Source organism: Lontra canadensis, unplaced genomic scaffold (genome assembly GCF_010015895.1).
Source record: "Lontra canadensis isolate GAN:19392208 unplaced genomic scaffold, GSC_riverotter_1.0 scaffold2, whole genome shotgun sequence".
Classification (NCBI taxonomy): domain Eukaryota; kingdom Metazoa; phylum Chordata; class Mammalia; order Carnivora; family Mustelidae; genus Lontra; species Lontra canadensis.
The window spans coordinates 14,784,863-14,810,399 of NW_022630996.1; the positions used below are offsets into that span (position 1 = coordinate 14,784,863).

At 44.1% G+C, this 25,537-nt stretch overlaps 2 protein-coding genes across 3 annotated transcripts in view; one reads left to right on the top strand and one right to left on the bottom strand.

The window, feature by feature from the left end:
• COPG2 (COPI coat complex subunit gamma 2) overlaps window positions 1-14,318 on the top strand; it is a 97,074-nt gene extending 82,756 nt beyond the window's left edge. For both annotated transcript variants that reach the window (XM_032869144.1, XM_032869153.1), the window contains 4 exons: window positions 12,208-12,305; window positions 13,061-13,199; window positions 13,451-13,549; window positions 13,997-14,318. In XM_032869144.1, the coding sequence (XP_032725035.1) occupies window positions 12,208-12,305; window positions 13,061-13,199; window positions 13,451-13,549; window positions 13,997-14,127 (467 nt within the window). In that variant the 3' untranslated portion in view covers window positions 14,128-14,318. The remainder of the gene's footprint in view (window positions 1-12,207; window positions 12,306-13,060; window positions 13,200-13,450; window positions 13,550-13,996) is intronic.
• A 7-nt stretch (window positions 14,319-14,325) lies between these two features.
• Window positions 14,326-25,537, bottom strand: part of MEST — a 13,581-nt gene continuing 2,369 nt past the window's right edge. Inside the window, exons 2-12 of the mRNA XM_032869165.1 lie at window positions 24,187-24,341; window positions 22,433-22,512; window positions 21,968-22,045; window positions 21,706-21,842; window positions 21,490-21,548; window positions 20,353-20,393; window positions 19,736-19,806; window positions 19,384-19,485; window positions 18,759-18,835; window positions 16,738-16,801; window positions 14,326-15,827 (exon numbers count right to left, since the gene is read on the bottom strand). Of these exons, the coding sequence (XP_032725056.1) occupies window positions 15,710-15,827; window positions 16,738-16,801; window positions 18,759-18,835; window positions 19,384-19,485; window positions 19,736-19,806; window positions 20,353-20,393; window positions 21,490-21,548; window positions 21,706-21,842; window positions 21,968-22,045; window positions 22,433-22,512; window positions 24,187-24,341 (982 nt within the window). The 3' untranslated portion in view covers window positions 14,326-15,709. The remainder of the gene's footprint in view (window positions 15,828-16,737; window positions 16,802-18,758; window positions 18,836-19,383; window positions 19,486-19,735; window positions 19,807-20,352; window positions 20,394-21,489; window positions 21,549-21,705; window positions 21,843-21,967; window positions 22,046-22,432; window positions 22,513-24,186; window positions 24,342-25,537) is intronic.

Here is a 25,537-nt window from a genome sequence, read left to right on the forward strand (position 1 = left end):
ACCACCCCCCCATCCTCGGGGAGAATCACTGCAGTGAAAGGCCGCCCTGACTCCCCGGGCTGCGTCCCACCCTCACACACCTCTAGCCTCCTGCTTCCATCAGCAGCCGGGAACACTTGTCCTCCAGGCCCAGCACTGCCCCAGCAGCTGACACAGGCCGGCTCTCTGCCCTTGGATCCCCCACGTCCCCCCCGCCGTATTTACACTATGACACAGATGGCCCAAAGCCTAGGCTACTTTACAGTTATCCTTTTTTATTTCTTGGATCTGTCTTCCCTCGTCATCAAGAGTCATTCTTGAGTCTGACTTTTCTTTCTTTTTACTTAATATCCTATTCCATGCCTCATTCATTCCAGTGTTTAATTTTACTGGTTTTCAAAGTGCTTACTGTTTCCTTTCTCCAACAGACCTTTGGAAATCTACTTGCTGCAGCTCTCATTCTTTTCCATGGCTACTGTTTTGCAGGTGGTTCTCTACTCTCTTCCTTTCATCCCTCCTACCTCTACTCCACTCTATTTTCCAGACTCTTTTGTTTCTTTCTCTTCTAGATCTTGTTGATAACTGGAGCCTAGCTTGAACTCAGCTCCAAAAAGATAAACACACTCTAAACTCCTTCACCAGATTTCCCTCTTGTTCCCACTGAACATTTTCTCTTCCTTCATTTACCCTTCATAGCTCCTTAATTTCCATACTGTGATGTTTTGCAAGATTCACTGTCCTACCACCTTTAGTCACTCTTTACTGTTTTCTCTATCATGCATTAGTTTTACTGTACTCTCACTTTTTCATGGTCTCTGCATATAGTAATAAGTCATGCAACTTTTGTTCCTCTTTTATTTCCATTATTACTGAGAACACTTTTGTCCCTGAGAAAAAGCGAATAGGAGACTCTTCTAGTCCTGTCCGCCCATTTCTGCATAGCGCCCCCATGCCTGCCTCTCCCTGCCCTGCCTCTCCCCGCCCTCCCACCCCTGGCCCATAATCTGCCCAGTACCGTTCTTCTCATCACGTTCAATGCCCTTTCTAGGTATGGATGTGTACTTTTCAGTGTCCTTCCATGAAACCTTTCCCCTATGTCCTCTGAGCCCCTTTTGACCCATTTCTTAACCTCTTTCCCCTCCTTTGTTTGGAACCGGATTAAACACGCAACTCAACCTCTCTTTTCCCCTTTGCCTTTTGCACACATGCCACTCTAATGCCTGTAGACGCCTTCTGACTTCTTTCCATCCTGCCTTCACGCTCTTCCGTACCTTCCGCCCATCTGTAATCCTGTATCCGCTTCCTTGACGCATGCACTACTTCCACTGCACTTATGCTTCTGCATCTCCTTACTGGAAGATCTTCCCCTTATATTTGCTCTAGTTACTCTGAAACAAGGGCTAGTTCATCCAGTGCTTGTTTACTTTTTCCATCATCTGTGTTCTTCCTCGTTCTATTAGCTACCGTTACAGCGCCAAACCTTGCCTCAGTATGTCCTTCCTCACATGACCTTCCCCACTTGAAGGTATGTTTTGCTTTTCCACCCCCTTTCTTGGTGCCCCTCCCCAATTTTATCTTTTATTAACCACTCATATACTGAGCATGTATCATTCTCCTCCACTCACTAGTAACTCCCTGTTTGGCTCCTCTTTGTATTCTGCATCCACTGCTCTATCTGGTTCCGTATTTCTTCTTTCCTGCAGATTTTGCTAAATGGCTTTCGCTTCTATTTATTCCTTGGTAGGATCCCTGCCACTTTCCTCCTTTTAAGCCCACTTCATGGGACCTGTCCCTAACCCTTCTCTTTATCAGCCACACTTTTGTTACGCAAACATAAACACCTCATTTTACTCCTCTCTCTCTTCTTTTGAGAACTGTGTTACCACACAGTTCTCTTCCTGACTTACCTGCTTTATAAGTATAAGCAATTTTCATTATCCTTGGCTTAAAGTATGCCAAGTAACAATTTTTGTTAGTCAATGCTTACGTTGCTCTATTTTAAATTTGAAAAAGCCCTTCATATCTCCCTTTAAAAAAAAATCCAACCTATTTTCTCAACCATCACAAAAATATGATTACAAGAACTTTCAAGTATTTCTTACAGTGTAAACCATTTTAAAGGACAACTACATAATTACTTAACATAGAATTCATTCCTTAGTGTACGTGTTTGTGTGCAGTATACAGTGCTCCCATGCTAAGATAAGAGACCGTCCGTAAATGCATCCTCCTTTTACGCTGCGAGGAATAATGAAAGGCTTTCAAGATAAATAACAAAGTCAAGTACATTTTTTAAGTAAAATATATAAAAAAGAAACTTTTGGGAACATTTACTTACCGACTGGCGAATTGCTTGAGTTGTTCCACGCATTTTGTAGGGAAAGTGATGGAAACAACGCACAACACATTGAAAAACTTTGAGCATAGGAAGCAAGCCTATTGGCAGAAGAGCTTCAACCCCAGCAAACACATACTAGTCTGAACACCTTTGTGTGCAAAAAATAATGCTGACTTACTGTGGTTTTGCAAGCACATGGGGATATAGAGGTAAAAACTTCATGGTAACAAGTACTTTGATAATGTGTGTAGTTATCTGGTAGATGACACCTGCGTCCCTCATTCTGGTCTATGTGGTATTTGCCATTTTGAACCCTGCGCATCCCAAACCCAGCCTAAGTCATACCTTCCCTCTAACCAGCATCTTCTCTCCCTTCCTCTTTCCTCTTGTTTTATACACATCTTTTCAGTTGCTTCTCCCGCTTTCAGCCAGTCCTTACACAATTCCTTAACTTGTCGGCAAATTTAACATCACTCCCAGGCGAGTCTTCCATAATTTCTTTTGAGTATCTGCCCTACCAGATCTTAAGCATTCACTGTGAGCCCCCACCACTCCTCAACCCATAAGCATTCATTGGTTCTACAGAACAAGTATTCAATCCACGCCTCCTAAAACGTCAGCGGGGATGTTTTTAAGGTTTCCACCAATGGCTTATCGGGGCTTTTCTCAGTCCATCTCCGGCCTAACCTTTCCTAGGAAGCAATCACTGAGTCATAAATAAACGGAGACTTCAGGAGCCAGCCCGCCCAGCTCCTGCTGTTCTTCAGGCCCTGGAGCCTCTCCCATTCCAGACCCAGTTCTAAGATGGGACGGCCGCTCTGTTTCTTTCATTCACACCTGTTGTGTCTTGCTGCTGTGCCCTTTCTTCAGGTGCTCTCTTAATTCCTACCGTGCCTCTGCGCTCACTTGCCATCCTTTTTTCCTTTGTGTTCGGTCATGACCTTTGGCGCACGTAGGCACCAACAGCCATTTCTCCCATCAGTAGGACTTTCCAAATAACAGTGTTCCATCTGCAGGCAGCCTGAACATTGCTCTTCTGTTCCCTTTCTCCATTTTCCCTTTCTCCTGCTGCTGCAAACGCCCTACGTTTCCTCCATCATTCCTCCTCCTTTCAGCTGGATCATTCCAGGGAACCTAATCACCTCCTCTACAGTTTTGATATTCAGCACAGGCTGAATTCACGATTCAGCCTTCTTGGATCTTCCTTATTTCCTACACTCTGTACGGAGTCTGTTTGCACCTTCCATGCAGCCTGGACTGCCCGAAGCTCCCCACTGTGGCCCATTTTAAGTCCATCCCATTTAATCTCTCTCTAGCTTCTCGTTCTATTGACTACACCGATGGCTTCCCATCTTTTTCCAGCAAAGCCTTCTGGCAGCAACACATCATATTCCAGTTCTTATGTAAGCCACATCCCGGCCTCTTTCCTGATAATCTGATAATCTGAATTAACATGCGACTCTACACTGAACTTCCAATTCTGACTCTCTCCGCGCACTCCCCGTGCTGGCCTTTCCTGCCCTTCCTTGTTTGCCATTCCGCAAGACTTCCTGCTCTGCACCGAGCCTAGATCTCACGCTCCCTCTTCTCAGATTTCTGCCTCAGTTCTTCTCTACTTCTTCCTTCTCTCTCTTTTTAAATACATGTTTCAGTAGTTTCTTGCACTTCCAGCCAGTTCTGACGTGATACCTTAATTTCTGAGCAAATTTTAACACCCATACTTCAACAACTTCTTAATTTCCTATGATTATTTACTCCATCATAGCATATTAACATCTGTCACATTTTCAGCTTCCATCTCTGATTATAGTGAGGGATCTGTTATTTTTCTCTTGAGGTATTCTCCCTTAAAGATACCGACCTGCTGCTTACCGAATACAGATCATGCTTTCACCGGACCCCTCCCGCCGCGCTCTCCCGTTGGACAAACAGGTCGCCATCGATGGCTTTGCATCAAGATTCATCCTGAGCTTGCCCTCCAACTATTCGTATCAGTCAGGTCTTTCCATGAAAATTATTCCATCCCTCCCAAATCCACACACCTACCACCCCACTTCTTTATATCCTTAGTTGTATTTGTGTTTTTTTAAGAGAAAGAAAACATTACACATATAATTAAGATTTCCTCTGTACCACTTCAGAATCACTTTCCTCTCCCTCACTATGTAATTTGATACTTCTATATTTATCATTTTAATAAATATTTGTCTCCTTCAATAACATGTAATGCTATCCTTGAGGATTTTAAATACATGTATGTGTGTATAGACACACACATACACACATACACACACACACACACACACACACATATATACATATATATATACACACCACACACATATTCTTTAAAAAATTTTTCCCATCAAGACTTCAAGAGTTAGTCTGCTTTCTGACTTCTGTCCATATGCATGCCTTTAACTTATTATATACACCATTCATTGCAGCCTTTAAGCCTTTAACACCAAATATTTTAACCAATTAGACCTCTTCTAAGACCTGACAGATTTCTCCATTCTGGGTTTCTTTAATCCAATTTTATTTGCCTTCTTGTCACTCTGACTACTGAGAAACTGCTCAAATTCATGAATGCGCCCATTACTTAACTTCTTTCTTCTTTTGTATTTTGTTATGCTCTACATATCTTAACCACCCCTCCAGCTGTCACATCACCAACACTGACCACACGACACCTCACATCACGTGTATCACCGCCCTGCAGTGTACCCTAACAATGGGTACGCACCTAAGCTTTATGTCCCTTGTGATTTCTAACCACTCAAGGAATACAATCTTGTCTATAAACCATTCACCCACACTCCCTGACTGGTCAATCCTGATGTATTCTAAGATTGCTAGCAACATCTTTTTAGAATTCATCTTAATAAAAGTCCCTTAAACCTGGTCTGCATTTTTGCCACTCCATTTACTAAGTCTTCTCTAACTCATACAGTGTTCCTTTTCTCGGCTCACAAACCCTCTCCCGCTTCTTATTCCATCCCAACCCTGGTCTGAGTATGTGCCTAGCCCATCAGCCTTCAAGAATTGGCTGCTTCTCAAACCCTCCCTTCACATCTGCAGGAATCTTCACTTTGCTCTTCCATTCCTCTCCTCCTTGTACTGTATTTGACCCCAGAGAAACATGCTGCCCAAGCTTCTGTGTCCCTCCTTCCAGCTACTGCCTCCTTCCATCTCCTTCTTCCAGATTTCCACTGGCTCTTCGGGACACAGATGTTGGGTGCTCACTGCTCAACCCACTGCCATCTCCCTGATGTCCTACATTCGTCACCGCATCCTCTCTTCCTCTCAGTTCAGCATAAACATCCACAGGATTCCTGCTACCGGTTTGCCTCTCAGCCCATTTGACCTTTCGCTATATTGAGCAGACATGCTACTTCCAGGATCTTTCCAGCAAAGCATCCTGGAGAGCAAAACCTCAAACTCCCAAGTCCGACTCCGCCACCTTCTTACCTCACTCTCTCTCCTTGTTAATATACAAATCTGACAAATGTCCAACTCCCATTTCCTCAAGTTCCCATTTGGCCCTCTCTAATGCCCTTCCGTATTTATTTTTCTACCTGTACGTTCTGCAGCCTTGCATAACCCACACATCCCCTCTCCTTGTTGTTCCCAGCCTCCGTCTCTTGCTCTTCGTTCATGCAAGTCTCCTCGGTTGCTTCTCTCACTTTCTGCAAATCCTAGCACGTCTCCTTAATTCCCGAGCGTCTTTAACATCCTGTTAAAGTACATTCTTTCCAGTATCCCCTGTGCATCTTAACCTTTCAGAGTGGTGGGTGATGACCTTTGGAGGTTCCCTCCCCTCGGGTCCCCACTCCCTCACTCAAAACCAAGTGTCTGTTTTTTAGACAAGTCCTTCCCTGAGAGAGCAACTAACCAGTCTCCTTCCTTTTCCATCATGACCTTTGGCCCGCGTGTGGTGCCATATACTTCCGCTTAGCGTCAGGGACCATTTCCATGTCAGTAGTCAGTGGTTTATCTTCTCATCTGATGGCAGTTTTAACTGTGATGTTTTACTCCTTTTTCTTGATTTTTGCCTCATAAAAACCACCATCTATTCAGCATCCTTCCTCCATCCAGGGACTACGTACGCACTTACCATTCCCATAGATTCAGACTCCCTTCTGGATAAACAAACACCTCCGATTCAGCCCTCACTGTTCAGACTGTGGACTGGATTACAGGTCCATCCACTGTGGCCGCTCTCCCCTCCTCTTCCGCAGGGCCTCCTGAACAGCTCCCCTTCCTCACCTGTTTGTAGCCACACTCCCCTCCTTTCTTTCTTCAGTGGTCATGACTGGGTTAACGTAAAACCACTCTACAGAGTCCCTACCCTGCACATCCCAGTGTCCCTCACTCCAGCCCTCTTCGGTGACCTTCCCCTTGGCGCGGTTACTCTCCTGCAAGCTCCCTGCCCTAGCATGAATCACGGGGCCCCTTGCCCTATTCTAGCCTCCCTTCCCTCCGTATCCCCTGTCCTTTCGTACAGTCTCCCCAGTTGCTTCTCTGTCAGCGGGTGCTCACATGACAGGCTGCTAGCAAGACTCATCGGAATGGCTCTTCATCTGTCTTCCTCTAGAGCAGTGGTTCTCAAACTGCAGCTCTTTAAGACAGAGACTCAGCGGCTCAGGCGGGGCTGAAGCACACGTGTTAGGAAGCACTGCTCTAAACATGCCCCTCAGCCAGTCCCTTCATTAAAAATTTCCCACCAAGGCATCAAGACTGAGTCTACTTCCAACTTTCATTATTTTGCAGGCCTTTCTTTCTCTCCCAGTACACGCACGAGTCCCTGCAGTGTGGCCTCATGTCCAACGTATTAGGCCGGTGAGGCCCTTCCTCGTTGCCAGAGGGGTCCCCCATTCTGGGGGAGTGCGTGGTGCACACGGTTTTTCTTAGTACCATGCCGGCTACTGAGAGTTGCTCTCTCCACACTGCTCATCTTGACCTTAACCCCTCTTCCCCACCCCCACCCCGCCCCTCTGGCCCAAGTGTGGGGCCTTCTCTTTCCAGTCAATTCCCGACATCCTTCAGGTGACCTTTTAATCTGGGGGCAACTGTACTGTCACTCTCCCATTCCTGTCTCCTATTACCTATCCTGCCCTAAAGAAATAAGCCGCCTTCTCTTGAGTACCACCCCCCGCCCCTCAGGCGGCATGGCCTCCTCCTCAACAGCTCTCCACCAGGTTCTCTCCCCACTAGCAAAACATCTCCGCTTGACAGTAAATTCTAGAATGACTTCAGTGTGGTGCTCACGTGACAGTTATCTGTATCTCCCTTTGGTTGCTTGCCCTGACATGTCTTTATTCCACACAGTATAATTTCATCTACCACCTGTACAGAGAAGTAATAAAGTTCTACTCAAGTTGGGTTCCCACCACGACCTCCAGCCACTCATCGCCTAATACTTGTCCTCCCTGCTGCAGACACACTACTCACACAGCGATCCGGGGTCCACGTGCTGTCCTTGCTTTGTACCAGGGGCGTCTTCATCCTTGTCCTTCCAGTCCTCCTCACTAGAACAGCCTACTCCCCTTCAGGCCCTGTTCTTCTGTCATCCTACATACTGCTTTTAGTTTGGCTTTAAGACCCAACATTTAACCAACCGGACAGACCCATTACAAGATCTTATGGGATTTCTGGAGAACTCTATTCTTCACCTTCTCTGTCCCTGCCACTCCCCCTGCTCCCCACTGCTCTTCCCACAGCCCTCCCTTGATGCAGTCTCCACCTCTCTCCTTTCTCATGTGATCGTCGTCTTTGCCCCAGGCATGGCACCATGGCCTTCCTCCCCAAACCTGCTGATATTCCTCCCCAAACCTGCTGACCTCTTCTGCAAGCTCTCCCACTCTTTGCCCGGGTTGACCCCAAATGAGCACCTCCGTTACCTACAGAGCTGCTTGTCTGGTTGGCTCCCTTCTTGGTATCATCTCTCATGGGTTTGGCTGTTGCCTCGTTCCTCTTCCTTGTACTGTCCCTGATCTGCCACGTGCACTTGGCCCCTCCGTTCAACCCCAACTTTCACAGGACTCCTGCCCCTCGCCGTGGCTGACATCCATCCACCCTAGGCTCTTTAACCTTTCACTCTGTTGGTCACACTGTGGCTTCGAGGGAGAGTCCCACATGGCACTCCTTCGTGACACCACTTCTTATCAGCCACTTCCTCTCCACACACACTCTCCTTTGGTTGTAATCTAGCTTTGCTCACAGCTCTCTGCTTCCTGTCAGCTCTGCCGCCACCCAGCGCCCTCGTCCCGACCGTTTGTGGCCTTCCCTCCTCGCACATTCTAGTTCACTCCACACCTTAAGTGCCCTCTCTTGGCTTCTGGCCTCCAGCTTCTTCTCTTCTCCTCCATGCTATTTTCATACAGGTCTGCCCAGGGACTGTCACTTTTAGTCAAGCCTCACATGGCAGGTAGCTTCAAAGAGCAACCAACTTTAACGGCACTTCACGAAGATGCGACACCTCACCCAGCCCTCCTTTACTTGCCCCCTCTTTGACAGAAGGCATGGGTGCCAGACACTTCTCTTCGGATGTGCTCCCTCATCCTCTTCAGCCGTTCCCCATGGCACAGTAAGCTCTTCTCTGGACAGACCACCTCCGTGCACACCACTAAGTCAAGACCGGGATCTCTAAAAAGTCACCAGCGATAACTTTTCATTAACTTCCCTATCACCCAAGTCCTTCAACTCCCAATTCCCCTCCAGATGGGGGCCCCAAGAGCTGGTCCACTCCTGCCTCTGACTGAAGTCCTTGCTCCTCACACTTTTTAATACTTCTACACACAACCCCAAAATGCAACCAGTGACCTGTTTCAAGCTCTCACAGGAAGCCCCATCCTAGACCTTCTTCATCCCTCACCTGTTCTGCCTTGTGGGTCTTCCACTACTGTTGTTTCCTTTTCTCTGCTTCCAGTCTCTCCTTCATACTGCGTCACGACGTACGGCCCAGGAATGACGTCCCACCCTGGCAGCCGTTACGTCATTCCTTAGTGACTCCTTCCCATCTGAGGGCAACTTAATGCTGCTTTTTCTGTACCTTTCCTCCTTTTCCCCTACATTTGTCCTAGAGAAAACCTTCTCTTTCAGCAGCCCTCCAGCCATGTGCAGAACATTCCCGGGGATTCAGCACTCTTTCCTGGTGGGTATTTGCTCCTCGGGTTTGGCACTCACTCCTCGAGTCGCGTCAGTCTTCCCACACGCTGTGTACGGCAGCTGTTCCTGTTCGGTGCAGTCCGGACCTGCACGGACTGCTGTAGTTGGCGTTTTACATCTAGCCCTTCTACCCCTTTCTAATTTCGGCCCCACTGGCCATAGCCTTTAAATTATTTCAACAAAGCTTTCTGGAATGTTCTCATAGCCGCATGTCTTATTTAATCAGTCTCCCCTCCAGTGGCTGACACCTGGCAACTCCCTGCTGCGTGTCCTGCGCCCAGCCTGACCCCCACGTCTCTCTCCTGACTTCGTTTCCAATGTCTGTCTTTTCTCTAATTTGTGTTCTTTCACACAGGTCTGCTCAGTAGCTACCTCTCATTTCAGTCAGTCCTCTTAAGACAAGCCTCTTTTCTGAGAGGAATTTGAATGTAGCTCTCCAGGGCATTCTGCCCTTACTCCCTCTGGTTGTTTGCCTGGCTTCATTCATGAAGTTCTCATCTTTGTTATGGCAATGGATTCAATATTATTCTCTTGCCATGAAAGGGCTCCCTCACCCCCTCGCTCATCACCCAGTGTTAGCCATCCTTTCTGGCAACATCAATAGATTGGTACCAGTGGTTTTGCTGGAGTTCATCTTAGATGCCCTGTAACCTCTCCTCCTATCAGCCAAACCATTTACTTAAAAATTTGTCACAAATGTTTCAGAAACATTCTAATACTATTTCTGTTTGCTTCCTTAATCTGTTTCTGTGTCACTTACTTACACGTTAAGTGTCTTAGGTCCTTACTTATACCTAAAATTCAACCAGTTTGCCCCAGGTTATGGTCTACGCCTGTTCCCAGTTGTCTCCTATTCCTCTTGCCCATTTGCCTGTAGCCTCCCTGCTTACTCAGAACCAAACTGGGATTCACATACTCTTGCATTACCCAATGTCTATCCTGCTCCTCATTCTTACTTGATCATGACCTTTGTCCCTGCCATAATCCTGTTATCTCCTTTGTCTAAATACTTCAACTGACCCATTTTAGGTCTGTTAACTTCCACTTCTTTCTTCCTTCTTCCCTTTCTTTCCTGCAGAAAACCCTACACTAATTTAACCACGATCATTCTTTGACCAACCCCCTGTTGCACTGAAATAAGATTCTCTATCTTAACAGGTACATTCTGTCCTACATGGCACAACCCACTACCGTCATCCGTTTTCAAGGTAGTCTATTAAATTCATTTGCTCTCTGAACTCATACCTGTTCTGTATATGATTCCCACGGGTGGCTTTAGTGATTTCTAATATTCCAATCTCTTGACTGCCTCAGCAAACCAGGGCCTGTTGGAAAATACCTGGTCTCCTTCATTTGAAATACAAGGTATTCAAATTTGTTCCAAAAAAAAATTCGCTTCAGCACAAATTCGCTTCAGCGCCTATGCCTTAGCGTCTCTTCTCATTTCCACTTACCCCATGGCCCTTCTGGTGGCTTTCCCTTTTTTGTGTGTACCTTCCACTGCTTGCAGAATCTCTTTTGCATCCTTTGAGATCCTGTTAAGCTGTTACATTCCTTCAAATACGTCGATTTCCCCCAGCTGTTAATCCTATACTCCCTCACTGCCCTCTATTACAACTTATAGAACCTATGGCATGGAGTTGTAGTGTCACAAGTACAGGCAGCTATCTCCCCCTCTTTCTCTCTCTCTCTCCCACACACACTTATTTAACTCCTAGACAGTCTGCTGAGACAGAAGTCATGTCTCAGTCATCTTTTTACCCAAGGATCTGACACATTAGATCTAACGTGTACATGTCTGATGTCAGCATGTACTGACATTTACCACATACTTGACTGGAAGGAGGGAGGGAGGAGGGAGCTTAAACTTGAGACTGAGCAGATGGAAGTCCCACTCCCAGCATGTCATATATGGTCTTTACATCGGAATCTGTTCTTCCCTGTCCTTCCTATTCCCCAGATAATTCTCTTACTCCCCAGTGTCTAGTATGTTTTGTACCTGACCCTAAATGCCTTTTCTAAAACATCCAGACTTAATAAATGCCTTCCTTCCATCCGTTCAGAAAATTTCTTCTTCACGAAGACTTCCCTTTCCAAAAATGTATCCCCGATCTCCATTTCTTTCTTATTCTACCATTCATCCCCAAACAGTAAGGCTCACTTGTTTTTCCATTCTAAGACACTGACTCTACCAATGCCAGAACCTCACTACTGACCTGCTTACTGCAGGTTGAAAGCTGACATAAAGCACATTCATTCAGGTGGCCTGGCCTGTGGACCCACTGTCAGTCCACAATCTAAAGATAAAATATTGATACTGAGATTCTTGACGTACTTAGTGTTAATTTAATGACCTGTGTGCTTTTTTTTTCCTTTGTCAGCTCCTAAAAGTAATGGTTCTTACATTTTTCAATACATAGACTCTTGACAGGCATGGCAAAAAGCCCCCAAAGGTCTCTCCTGGGCTGCCTGCTTATGCAAATATGGAAACAGTGTTGCCCATGTTGTCTTTTCTGTGCTATTCTAACCCATGGTGGGGGATGGGTTTTAAAGTCATTTTGTGCGGCTGCCTTGCTGGCCAGCCTGTAGGCTGCTCTGGGAGCTACTACCCTAGGAAGCAAGGCTGCGCCCGCCATGGGCAGCCAGAACTCTGCACTCTCGAGGGAGGCTTTGTGCCCGCACTGGCCCTGACCCAGGCTCGCCTGCTCTTTCTCGCCCAGTTACAGCCACCTTTAGCTGCACCATGAAGTTCACAGTCCGGGACTGCGACCCTGACACCGGGGTTCCAGCCGAGGAGGGCTATGATGATGAGTATGTGGTGAGTCCCCCCACCCCCAACACTGCCTCTGACACCCTTGCTCCACCGAGTGGCTGCTGCCTGCAGGGAACATGCTACTGGCGACATGGGACATGCACGGAAGGGGCTTTGGTCTTCTCCCACCAACCACAGCTGAGGAGGACCTGGACAGAGCCTCCTCTCTAAGAGGAGTGTGTTGTGCCAAAGAGAACTGGGATGTACCACTTAATGACTGAGTAAAACAGAACTCATACTTTGATGTCTTTATAATGGGGATAATTAAGAGATGAAACAATTACATGATTTTCATGGAAATCAATGAGTTTTATTTCAAGTATTGGGTTTTTTCTGGTTTTGTTTAGCAGCATTTAGTTTACTTCTAACGTAGCCACATCACGGACTGAGAAGCCTTCACAGAATACAGGGAAAAGTTTAACAGGGATCAGGCTGTTAGTGAAGGTGACGTTCAGAAGACCAGCATGGCCTTGAACACGAAGGTTAGGTGTGGCAGCAAGACCACTTTATACCCCAGGGTTACGCGTGTTGATCTGAATATAGCTCTTGCCAGATGTCCTGTTTTCTGCTTTCCTTTGTTAAGGCCTACATCGTTAGATTTATCTAGACCCCAGAACTTAAACTACTTGGGTGGTCAAGTTTTTCCTAGGCTCCTGCAAAGGAGCAAATATCAAATGATAAAACCATTCTGATCAGTCCCTTCTGTCCTCATGGGGTCCTGAAGGACTTTCCTTTACTGAGCCCTGCTTGTTACCCACCAGCTGGAAGATCTCGAAGTGGCTGTGTCTGACCACATTCAGAAAGTACTGAAGCCTAATTTTGCTGCCGCCTGGGAAGAGGTGGGAGACACCTTTGAGAAAGAGGAGACCTTCGCCCTCAGTTCTACCAAAACTCTCGAAGGTGAGAACAGTTTTGCCATCTGTGTATTGCAGGATGAAACCTAATGGACGTATTTATGATTCCAGAGTTATCTCTTTTCTTTAAATATTTCATAAACCATTTTGCTAAAAAGGCCAGGATCCTGTCTTCATCATCTAACTGAGTCAGCCGGGTTCTAGTCTGGTGGCTTCCCTCCTCAGCAGCTGCTGGGACAGAGGCAGACCCCTAGGCTGAACTTTCCTGATACTGTTGCATCTGTCCCCTCAACACAGAAGCTGTCAACAACATCATCACATTTCTGGGCATGCAGCCGTGTGAGAGGTCGGACAAAGTACCTGAGAACAAGAATTCCCATTCCCTCTATCTGGCAGGTAAGAAACTTCCATCAGATTCCCCCTTTGTATGGTTGCAAAATAGGAACGGGTGTCCACAGGCATCACAGGGGTTGTAATTTACAGCCCTGTCAGTGTGAATAGTTTGTTTTAGCTGCTCAGTTATTCGCAGGCTATCCTTAGGCTGTTCTTGGAAGAGGTGAGTTTGGCCTGAGACCCTTGAATCACTCCCACATACCAATGCCACCATTTCCCGCCTCTAAGTACTCCAGACCAGTACTGCTGAATACCTTCTATGTGCCTGGTATCATGAGAATACAAAAGATTAACATTTTGTACACAGGATTCAGTTGTCACCATAAACACAGATCTCTAGAAAAGCTAAACTAAAATAATAGAAAGGAAATGCAGGCAGAGCATGACATATTTCATTATTCAGAGCTTGTTTTGAGTTCTAACCTAGTTTTCCTTGCTTTTCTCTCTCAGGTGTGTACAGAGGTGGCTATGACTTATTGGTGAGGTCCAGGCTGGCCTTAGCGGATGGAGTGACCATGCAGGTGACTGTCAGAAGCAAAGAGGGAACACCTGTAGATGTTATCTTAGCTTCTGTTGGATAAATTTTTACTGGACAAGATGACGTCGATGCACACTTCATTGTCAGTGGGCTTTTAGGCTAGTGGCATGAATTTCCCAGACTCATACTTTTAAAAATTAATGGCTTTGGAGAAGCAAATTAAATACTTGGCCCTGAGCCAGCAGATCAAGCAAATATCTGTCCTCGTGCATGTAAATTTTTTTTTCTTTTTTTTTTTTTTAATTATACTTGGTCAACTTTGGTATGACAGTACAGCTTTGGGTGATCTTGCAAATCAAATACTATCCTGTACCCCAGCTGCTTAAACCTCATTATATTCTTTAATTTAATGTGCGTCTGAAAGCTCCTGACAATGTTGGAAAGCTTTTATCCCAGAGGGGTGGCGGGGGAGGGGAAGCGAGAGTCCACTTTTGTCAAAATTCATTTTTATTAATAGAAAATAAACACTTATTCCAGTTTCAGTTGTTATACTTGAAGTTGCTAATAAAAAAAAAAATCTAAAATATAATCACTTAATTCTCCTGTTTCGACTAAGACAGTGAAGCTGTGGCTTAAAAAAAATTTCAGCACCATTTGCTCATAGGTCTTTCAGAATTTGTTCTTAAAAGTTTCTGGAACTTTCCTGTGTGGAAAGTACAGGAATTACTGAGCTACAAGAGGAAGTCTCTCTGAGACAACCAATGAGAAGTTAAGTTAAGCAGTCATCAGAAAAGGAATCTCTGTATGTTCGGTTCGGTAACCTGGACTATACAACGATCCCCTCCCCTCCAGCTCAGGAGGGACATGCCTCAAAGCACTGAGGTATGAAGAGTCAGACTGTTATTCGCTGTCAGAATTAGCTAATAACAGTACATCTCTGGCACAGATGCTACTGGTCCTTAATATCCTGTGATTTTAGGAACTTCTGTAAATAGTCTGGATTTACTTCAATGTATTCAGAAATGAAACCTATTTAATAAGGTTCACTCCTCTGCCAGAGTATCTGCTGGTTTAGTATCCTTAGAAAATACATATAATACATGTAGGTAAATCGTAGTCTTAAAGTATACTTAGAATACTGCGTTATTCAAACCAAACCCTATTTCAAACAAAATGTCTATTATTAAAAGCAGCCGATGAAACGAAATCCCAAGTTATGACAAGGGAGACTCACTCTCACTTGAAGCTGTGTTGCTGAGAGAACTTAAGAACGCATGTGCCCTTAAAACCATTCAAGGACAAGTCAAGAGACACCCTCTCCTCTGTCTTTACCACAGGACTCTGGTCAAGGATGGGCCCGAAATGAGCATTTCTAGATATTTCAGAAAAGTCCACGGAAGTGTTAAAAAGACTTTGAAGAAATTCCTAATAGTGCAAAGGCAAGTCCATACACTCGCTCAGATGTGAAAAGAACAGGAGGTGGACTGTTAGGGCCATCCTTAGCCAGAGCTTCTGTGGGCTTTTGACTATATGCTGATCACCAATGTGCGTCAGGTGGACTTTTGTGAGAGAATAGTGTTTGGTGGCCAAGACCTCTTTTGGGCATTTCTTTCTAAGTGGAATACACAACAGATAAGGGAGTGGGTTGGGGGTGGGGGTAATACAGGGAAGCTACTCTTTCCAGCTCAGAAGGAGTTGATGAAGCCCATATATGCATTCAAGAAGCCCATGGGATCCTCTAGCTGTGGATAGTGGCTAATGTGGTCATCCAGAATCGACACTGTGGACCGCGGCAGCGTTTTCCTAGTGGAAGAGAACAGCATGGAGGTGAACTTGAGGCTGGAGGGAGGGGACGGATGCAAGCCAGTGGGCAGCCCCGGTAAAGGCCCTTTCGGACATACCACACTGGAAGGAACCAACAAAGAGCTTATTCACCTTCTACTTTGGAACTGTATCTTAGGCAGATAAACTTGCCAGTTCTATTTATGACATAAACAGACTTGTTCTTAAATGTTCATAATCCAACAGACAACAAACTGAGCATTAACACTTTGCAACACCTGCCCAAGCAGGAGGACCTTCCAGCTCCTTAGAGAAGCATGAGGCATTAAACAAGTGGGCCACTCAGCAACTCACTGTCCAAATAAAGATAACAGACCTTCCTTAACCCTGGGAGGAGATGAGGGGAGGGCATTTTGCTTAAAATTAAATGCACACTATTTACTACTGGGTTGTTTCTGCTAGGCCACGTGAAGGTATGGGATGGTCTTATGTGACACAGTCAAGATTTCGTATTCCAACACCTTCTGAGTAAGTACCTAGAGAAACTAACAACCAACGAGAAGGCACTTTTCCACAGTGCAGTCTTCTCAATCTCTCCTTGTGGTCTGCTGAGCTGAGGTGGAGGAGTTCGCTTTATGATCAGACTAAAGCAAACATTTCTTAAAATAGATCTACTTCCACTCCTTGCTTCACATGATAGCTTTTTCTTACCTGTACACCTACGAATATGTAGTAACCATGACAGTGAAAACATGCTGTGTAAATCAAGACAACATATATCTTTACATTTCTGGATGTAAGAAAGATTCCCCAATTCATCCTTTTCTAACATGTTTCCTGGATGAACAGCCAGCAAGGGCAGAAACAGTGGCTATCCTGTTCACCACTGTCACCATGAGGAACAAAGCAAAGACCCCTGAGGGAGACTCACCTGTACAGCTCCAAAAACTCTGGATAGGGATTTACAGGATCCAATGGCCCATAGATAAAATGAACTAGGAAAGAGAAAAGGAATGAATTACTAAAGCTCTCACATCTATTCTCCTACCCTCAAAAAATATTTTTTCCAGTCTTATTAGAAATAATTGCCATATATCACTATATGTAAGTTTAAAGCATACAGTATGACGGTTTGGTTTATGTGTATTGTGAAATGATTGCCACCCAACAGAAAGAAAAAAAATTCTTGTGCTGAGAACTCTTAGGATCTACTCTCTCAACTTGTTAGCTGTAGTGGTCATGTTGTCCATCACATCCCCAGTACCTGTAAGTACGGGGCTGTGTATTTTGACTACCTTCTTCTTTCCCTCTCCCCCAACCCCTGGTAACCACAAATCTAATCTCTTTTCCTCTGAGTTGGGTGGGGTTTTTTAGATCCCACACAGAAGTGAGATCATATGGTATTTGTTTTTCTCTCTGACTTATCTCACTTAGCATAATGCCTTGTGGGTCCATCCATATTGTCACAAATGGTAAGACTGCCTTTTTGTGGTTGAATAATATTCCACTGCAGTGTGTGTGTGTGTGTGTGTGTGTGTGTGTGTGTCTCTCTCTCTCTCTCTCTCACAGCTTTTTTATCCATTCATTGACTGATGGACACCTAGGCTATTTCCATGCCTTGGCTGTCATAAACAATGCTATGAACAAGGGGGTGCGGACATCTTTTCAGGTTAGTGTTTTCCCTTCCTTTGGATATAGTCCCAGAAATGGAGTCACTGGATCATATGGTTGTTCTATTCTTAATTTTTTGAGAATCCTCCATACTGTTTTTCATTGCGGCCATACCCATTTATAGTCCCACCACCAGGGTACCAAGGGTTCTCTTTTCTCCACATCTACACCAAAACTTATCTCTTGTCTTTTGAGGGCAGCCATTCTAACAGGTGTAAGGTGATATCTCGTTGTGGTTTTAATTTGCATTTCCCTAAGGGTCAGTGATGTTGAACTTTTTTTCATGTACCTGGTTGGCCTTTCCTGTATCTTCTTTGCAGTAAATATCTATTCATGGCCTTTGCCCAGTTTTTAATTGGCTTGGGTTTTTTTGCTATCGAGTATATGAATTCTTCCTATATTTTGGACATTAACTCCTTATCAGATGTATGGTTTGCAAATATTTTTCCCATTTGTTGATGGTTTCTTTGGCTGTACAGAGCTTTCTTAGTTTGAGGTAGTCCCACTGATTTGTGCTAGAAAACCCAGTCTTTCAAGAAGAAGGTTTATAAGGAGCTTCTGGGAATAAGCCAACAGTCCATTTGGGACAGTTCTCCTATATACAGACGCTCATTCCCTCCCCTCCAGCTCCTCTGTGCCTGAACCCAAATGACTAAGTCTCATTCTCCATATTCTCTTCCTATAAATCCAGGATACTGTCATCATTTAGGTCTCTCTCCAGTTACAACTGACCACTGACATTTTAAATAAGCCACTAATTTCTGGAGCACTACTATGTCTGAGACATTGCACTGATTTTTTTTTTCTTTTTAAATCTGTAAGATTAAAGAGACGAATGAGCAGAAACCACCTACAGCCTCTCGATTAGTCATATAAACCACTTTCTGTCCCACCCAGCAGTTTAGCCCGTAACATGGCAGCCATGGCCACCGCACCACACCACAGCCAGTCCCGCTCCCACTCCTGACATTGATCCCAGCTACCCTGGCAGCTCTGTTTCAGATACTTCCCTCTACAATGCGTGTCCAGATTTGCAGAGTAGGGCTGCCAGATTAAATAAAAGATGCCCAGTTAAATTTGAATTTCATTTAAGTAATGATTTTTTAAGTATAAATATGTCAAAATATTACAAAGCACATACTTATTCTAAAAAAGTATTTGTTGTTTATCTGAAATTCAAATTTAGCTGTGTGTCTCATATTTTTATTTGCTAAATCTGGCAATTACTTTCGCCCTATAGTCCCTCAGTCCTATCAAGATGTAAGGTAGAGATTTACTCACTGGGAATAGTTACAGAAGCAAGAGCTCCCACCCAGCGTCTTCTAAACTTCTTCCTCTGGTTGATGTACTGTAAGAGACTAAAGGACAGCCAAGTCAGCGAGAGGAGAACAAGAAATCTTTAGTGTTACAGGAATGCAAAGGCATCCTAAAACGAAAGCTGCTACATTCTCATTTGGACCAAGTCGAGAGCATTCTTCGTGTAAGACTGAGAGCTGTCCTCCTTAGTCCCTGTTGCTACGGAAAAGACATGAGAAAGAAAGAGACATGCATTTTTAAGAGGTGACTAGGCTCCTTTCATGACCACGATTAGACATCTTGAGGCGTTTAATATTCACAAAAAGCCCAAAGTAGGATGTGCCAAAGTCCATCGGCCAGTTAGAAACTGAATGAGCATTCGAATTTAAAGCTGTTTAGCTAAACATTTTGTGCCACATGGCTTATGCTGATGGCTCACTCGCTATTTTCAATTTCTTTCTTCTTAGAACAGTGTGTGACTTCTTGGTTTGCCTCACAGGTCAGAGAGAGGGAATAAGCCAGCAAGGAACAAAACAAGCAATACTCCACCTTCCCCCACTTCCTCCCAAAAAGAGCTTCCCTGAAAACCAAAGCGAAGGGTTATTCTCACCTGTCGATTACCAAGTTCCCGTCGTTGTTGCGAATCCCTGCCCACATGTCCCACAGCTCACTCTCAGAGGGGCGGGTGTATGGCCCAAAGACTGGGGTGAGACTGAAAGAGCCCGAGAGAGTAGGAAGACACATGTGAGAACAATCCAGAATGTCAAATATGACTGGAACCTCACAGGTCATACAGTCTGACCCTTAACTGATTTATGAATTCCTTCTACTACTTCCCTGGCAAGTGGCCAACATCTTTGTTTTAAAGTATCAAACCCTAGGATTTGGCCCAGAATTTTAATGGCAACTTTTCACTACACTGTTCCCAGGCTATAGCGAATCAATCTCTGACAATGACTTACCCTCGGGAGAACACAAAGAAGTTCATCAATCGAGTGAGAATGGGTGATAACATGCCTCCATCTTTGAGAAGCTGTAGGTGAAGAAGTAAAGATGTTAGAGAAAGAAAACCACTAACCAGAACAAAAGTTTTATATTAGGAACTAAAAAAGGACTTTAGTCAAATGTCCCGCTACTGAAATGTTTGTTTATTGGCCTCTTTGTTTTTTATTTATTGGTTTTGATTGTTTTGCCTACCCATTCTCTCAAAAAGACAAAACCTATTTGTAATTCCCTTTAAGATTACATTTCTACACTAAATCCCTAAGCCTTCTAACGGATATATTCAACTTTAGGGTCTGATCTGTTCAGCCACCGTGCTAATGACACAGATCTCTAGACAGCTGTATTTCTCTAAGTATCTGTTGATTTCTTACTCTCAGAAATGAGGCTTTACCTAGAGGCCACTTAGGTTTTATCAGCCTAAGAAGGAAAAAACTACCTTTATTAATGTAAATTCCTAAGGAGAGCATTTTCACTATAGCCCATTACAGCAGGTATGGCCCTTATGTAGGTCCTAGCATTATTTATGTTGGTATAAATCTTAAAAACTAAAGATTTTGTGACTGGAGTAGCCAACCTTCTGGAGAAGGAGAGGACGGTGAGTCTCAGGAAATATACCTGTAGAAGAAAAAGAGACTTAATGTTAGTCATTTACCAAAAACCTGAGGCCAAACATGGGTCCATTACTGGAAACTATTCTCCCTATTTCCCGTCACCTTTGGGGTCATCACTGCCAGAAACAGGATTACCAGTAAAACTTAGTTCTGTCATCTAATTACTTCTCCAAGGAATTCTGTTTGATAGGTCAAATTCTGTCCCACTGCGACTACTTTCCCTGCTATCAGAGTAGAGAAACGGGAAAGATAATGTCTGTGCCCATCCATAATGCTGATGACTAAACCTTAACTCCCCCTGGCCTTTCTAACCATTCCTCAGGGCACCCAGTATTGTTAATGGTTTGGGCTGCAAAAGAAACCACCGATTTTTTTTTTTCAGGGACTGCAGGTCCCTGGGCAGGGTGGGGAGGTGGGGGGAGAAACGAGAGTTTTTCCTTTTCCATTTTTCTCTGGAGTCAATGGGAGAAGGCCCTGAGCACTGCTGATAAAGGGAGAGACTCCTGCCCCAATCTGCCCTTACGGTATTCAGGAGACATGTGCTTTATTCATGGATTTATATGCTACGCGCCATGGCACACAAAGAAAAAGAAATCCCTCCTAAAGGTCTAATCAGAGGCTCACTAATTTCTACCTAAAACCTGGCACTGCCACCAATTAAGTTTCTGCAGCAAACCACAGGAGTATCAGAAGCCCCTGCGGCCTCATCACGACTGTTTGCTGATCCAGTGCGGCTGCTGCAGATATTGCCAAACGTCACCGGCCCGCTGGACCGCCCCATCGACCTTGCTAAGCGATGCTTTTACAAAGAAGCCCTTAGCTCTATAACACGGCTTTTTATGAACTGTATGTTGATACGATCCATTTCCTTTATAATCCTATTCATTTTATTTTCTGTATTTAAAAACGTTATCTTGAGAAGGGGGAAATAAATCTCATTAGGCCACCTAAGTAGTTCATGGCACAAAAAGGTCAAGGGCCTCTGGTTTAATTGTGTCTGCCTGCAGTCTCATCAGATTCCCATTTAGACATCGAGGTGGTGTCTTCCTGTGGCCCTTCGCGGCTACACCTCACTTTCCATCCACCATCACGGCAATTACCTCCGTTTGACAGACAGAGACTCTTTATGGTAAGCCGACCGGATCGATTCTGCTTGAACCTAGAACAGGTGAGGGAAACACAGCTGAGTGGACATAACACCAATCCAGCAGCTGAAGACAAACTCCCAAGAGGGCAAAGGGCTAGAACGAAACTTCTCCCAGCATCTCAAGCCAATGAGACCCGTGAATGGTGCAGAAGTCTATGACCTCACTGACCTATAGAGCAGCTCCTGAGCAACGATGTCTCCGTAATCATGAGACAGAAGGTTGATCCTGCGGTTCTGGAGCCCCAGGTGCCGCAGAAGTGCCTCCACGATGCTGGCCTGCTCAAATATGGAGTAGTGATGTGGTCTCTAAGGAGAAGGCGGCCCAGACATACAGGAGGAAGTCATGAGTGCAGAGCCCTCTGCCAGCCGGACCGCTGTCCTCATCCACCCCCTCCCCCACCCAATACTGGTCCCATCCAGATGCTGCTTACTGGTTTGTCACTGAAGCCAAAGCCCAAGAAATCAAGCGCGATCACTCGATGAAACCTCAGGGTCAGACCTTCCCAAATCTACAAGAAAGAAAGAGATGATCTGGCTTCTGTGATCCTGCGCCTCCTCTCCTCCGGCCTACAGCACAGGAATTTCATTCCTATCTTGGCTTAGCAAACGGACTTTGATAAAGGGAAAATCTAGTGCAAGTACCACAGGCCCACAGATGATCCTCTTCATTTATTCCTAATCTCCACTGAGGGGAAATCTCCAGCATTTTTAACTTGGCAATGATCCTTCCCAGATCACCAGAGTTTTTACTCCCTTACAGTAAATGAGAAACAGTTCTACACTTGATCCTATTTTATTAGGCAATTCAAATACAGAAGAACATTCCACTGCTGAAAACAAAATCCTTGATTTTGGATTTTTAAAGACAGTAGGATCTAGAAATCTGATTTCATTACCTTGTACCAATCATAGCTGGATGTTGGAAAGCCATGTAAAAGCACAACTATCTCAGGACTTCCAACCACACCCACAGAGTCTGGGAAGAAGGAAAGAAATCAGTTAGGCTGACTGCCTATAAAAATAACCTTGAAAATATTAAACTCTAAGTAAGCTAGTATAAAGGACAAGAAACCCTGACTAAATTAATGAAATAAAAACAAATTCCTTTTTAAAATAGAAGCTTACTGCTTTAGGTAAAAACAGGCATTGGATCATTTTCTTTTGTATCTTAAAAACTTGTAAATAACACACTTTATATGAAAATGCTGGAAGGCAGTCTGCTTCATTTCACCTATATTTTTTTTTAAGTATTTCTCCATTTTTTCCTTTTTTCTGTATTATCAATATGTAAGTTGTTTTTCACAGTAAAAAGTAACCTTGCAAAGTTAAAAGTATACAATGACAACATAAACACTACAGATTCTTTGTACCTTATCATTAAGGGCCTCGCAAAAATTTTCTAAAATATAGCAACACTTCCTCAACCTAGTGGACACCTTAGTTTATCCTGTTTGTCCAGCACCTTTATTTCTTCCAGGGGAGAGCCAATCCAGTATCAAAAGCATAATGCTCAAACTATTAACAATTCTAACAAGCAAAGGATTAAGCAATATAGACTTGGACATTTTTTAATGCAGAAATATATTTTAAATTAGCTAAACATTTAAAGAGTAAAATGCCTTGCTTGTAGCATTAGATTAAAAGTGGCACATTCATACATCCTGCAGTGGCATGGGATTTGGTAAGGTTTGCAAAAATAATTTAATTGGAACCAATTTTAAAATATCGTTATTCTTGAGAATCCATGCAAATAAAATCATTCCATTGACAAATAGTGTAGTTTGAAAATATATGGAACAAATAAACATATACACGAAGATGTCCCTTCAACATTAACTATTTAAAACATCAAAAAACTAGAAACAACTAAATGACCAATATAAAGAAAAGTAAATACTTACTTCGTTGAATATAGCAAATGAGAGGAGGTCAGGAGCAATAATGAAAAACGGTTTATGACAAACATTTTTCGTTATTGCTCTTGACCCCCGCCCAAAAGATATCTTTTCCAGTCTCGTTTCAGTTTCTTTACCTATAAGATGGGGTTAACGGCCCCCATCTTCAAGTACTGTTGAAGTAAAGATATTTAATCTTAAAGATAATAACAAAGGTTGAATACATAATTCAATGACTAACATACGGTAATTACTTAATAAGTAGCAGTTATAATAATTATCATTAGCAAGTTAATCTATACAAAGGTATAAGGCTTAAAATCACATTTAGTTATGCATATAACAAATACACTTTATAGAAAACAATAAAATGAAATCAAGGATGGAGGGAAACAGAACAAGCAGTAGGGCTAGCCGTTGAACACTAGGGGTGCTCAAAAGAGAAAACTGCTATCTATCAATACAAATGAGGCTATGAAGAGAAAATTATACTGAAAAGTCAGTTCTACAGATACCAGAATCTCAATTCCATTGCTCCCACCCAGCTACCCCTAACAGTTTCCTTTGACTTGCCCTGCTATGGAGTTTTTAAGGGGAACTAACGGATTCCTTCAAGCACACTACACAGAGAAGGGGGATTCTTCCCCCCTCCCTCCCTTGAGTGGCAACGAGACCAACAGAAACAAAGTGAGTACCTCAGTGGGACTCACGGAACCTATGATACACGCAGGGTGCTCCAACAGTCCTCTTCTTACCTTGGTAGAAGATGCGCAGTCCCTTGTAGGTGAAAAATTTGCCCGAGGACTTCCACGAGTGAAGAGCAGGAGAAAGCTGGGGAGGGGGGATATGCAGATAGGCCGCCAGCAGGGGCACAGCCAACAGCCCCACCTGAACCCACCACTCCCTCATCCTGTAAGACAATCAGAGACCTGGGGTAAGCAGTCAGATGATGCTGTACATGCTTTGACAAGCCCCAAACTAGGGTGGGAAATTTCTGTCCCATGGCAGAAAGTTTACCAAGAATGTAAGCACACGTCTCCCCGCAATGCAGTCACCATACCTGCTCACCATTCTAATTTTAAGGAAAAAATATATTATTTCAATACATCATCTTCCCCCTCTCCTTCCCACTTTAATCCCTTGGCACCCCCCCCCACTGTGCTTTTCCTAAAACCTGAAGAGGTTTTTACGTAAAGCAAAAGGAAGTTAAGTACTCTGCACCTTTATTTGGCTTTTATCAAAGCTTCCCCAGGAAAGATTTCCTTCCTATTTATTCTAAAAGCTCTATCACCCACCCACCAGCACCCCCCTCAAGTAAAATGTTAAATATATATAGATTCACATATGTAGTTTTCCACTAATGTTTAAAATAGCATCACATGTCCTTAAACAGAGCCGTTTTTGATTTTTTAGTATTTATCAACTCTGACCCCAGCGAAGCCCCACTTGGTACTATTCCCTGGGTCTGTGCTGAGAAACTGCTCCAGGTAAACAGTCTGCAGGAAGCAAGGTACGCGGTGTATTTCACCATAAGCAGCTTTGTCATGACCCACAATATCTAATCTCTTGAGAGGTCAGGGCAGCAGGTTATATTTCTGCTTTTCTTAGACTCTGAGGTATCTCCCATTTATTTGTTAGGACTGGTACCCCACCCCCACGCAGCAAACCCCTCAAAAAAATGAGTCAGAACTCATATCCAACATCTGAAAATTGCTTTTGCCTTTGGAAGGAAAGCACTGGTTTGCATACCCAACCTTCTCATGCCCAGGACTTCTAAGTCAGTCTATCCACAATGAGGAGTGCTCAACAAGAATTAGAGACAGTTCCCTCTGTTTCTAGTTTGACTGCTAATAGCCCCATAGTCACCAGGGAAAAAATTATCAATACAATGGAAGTTCTCTAAAATAACCAGAATGGAAACACCTTCTAAAATGAAAATCTAGCTATAAATCAGGGAAATGAATTGTTACAGCCATAGCAGAAGTGGCTGTGTGTGTGTACACACCCTTCCACCATCTTGCCTGTGATCTGGCCACAATCTGTATCCATCACAAACTAATCAAAAAAAAAAAAAAAAAAAAAAAAAAAAAAAAAAAATTTTTTTTT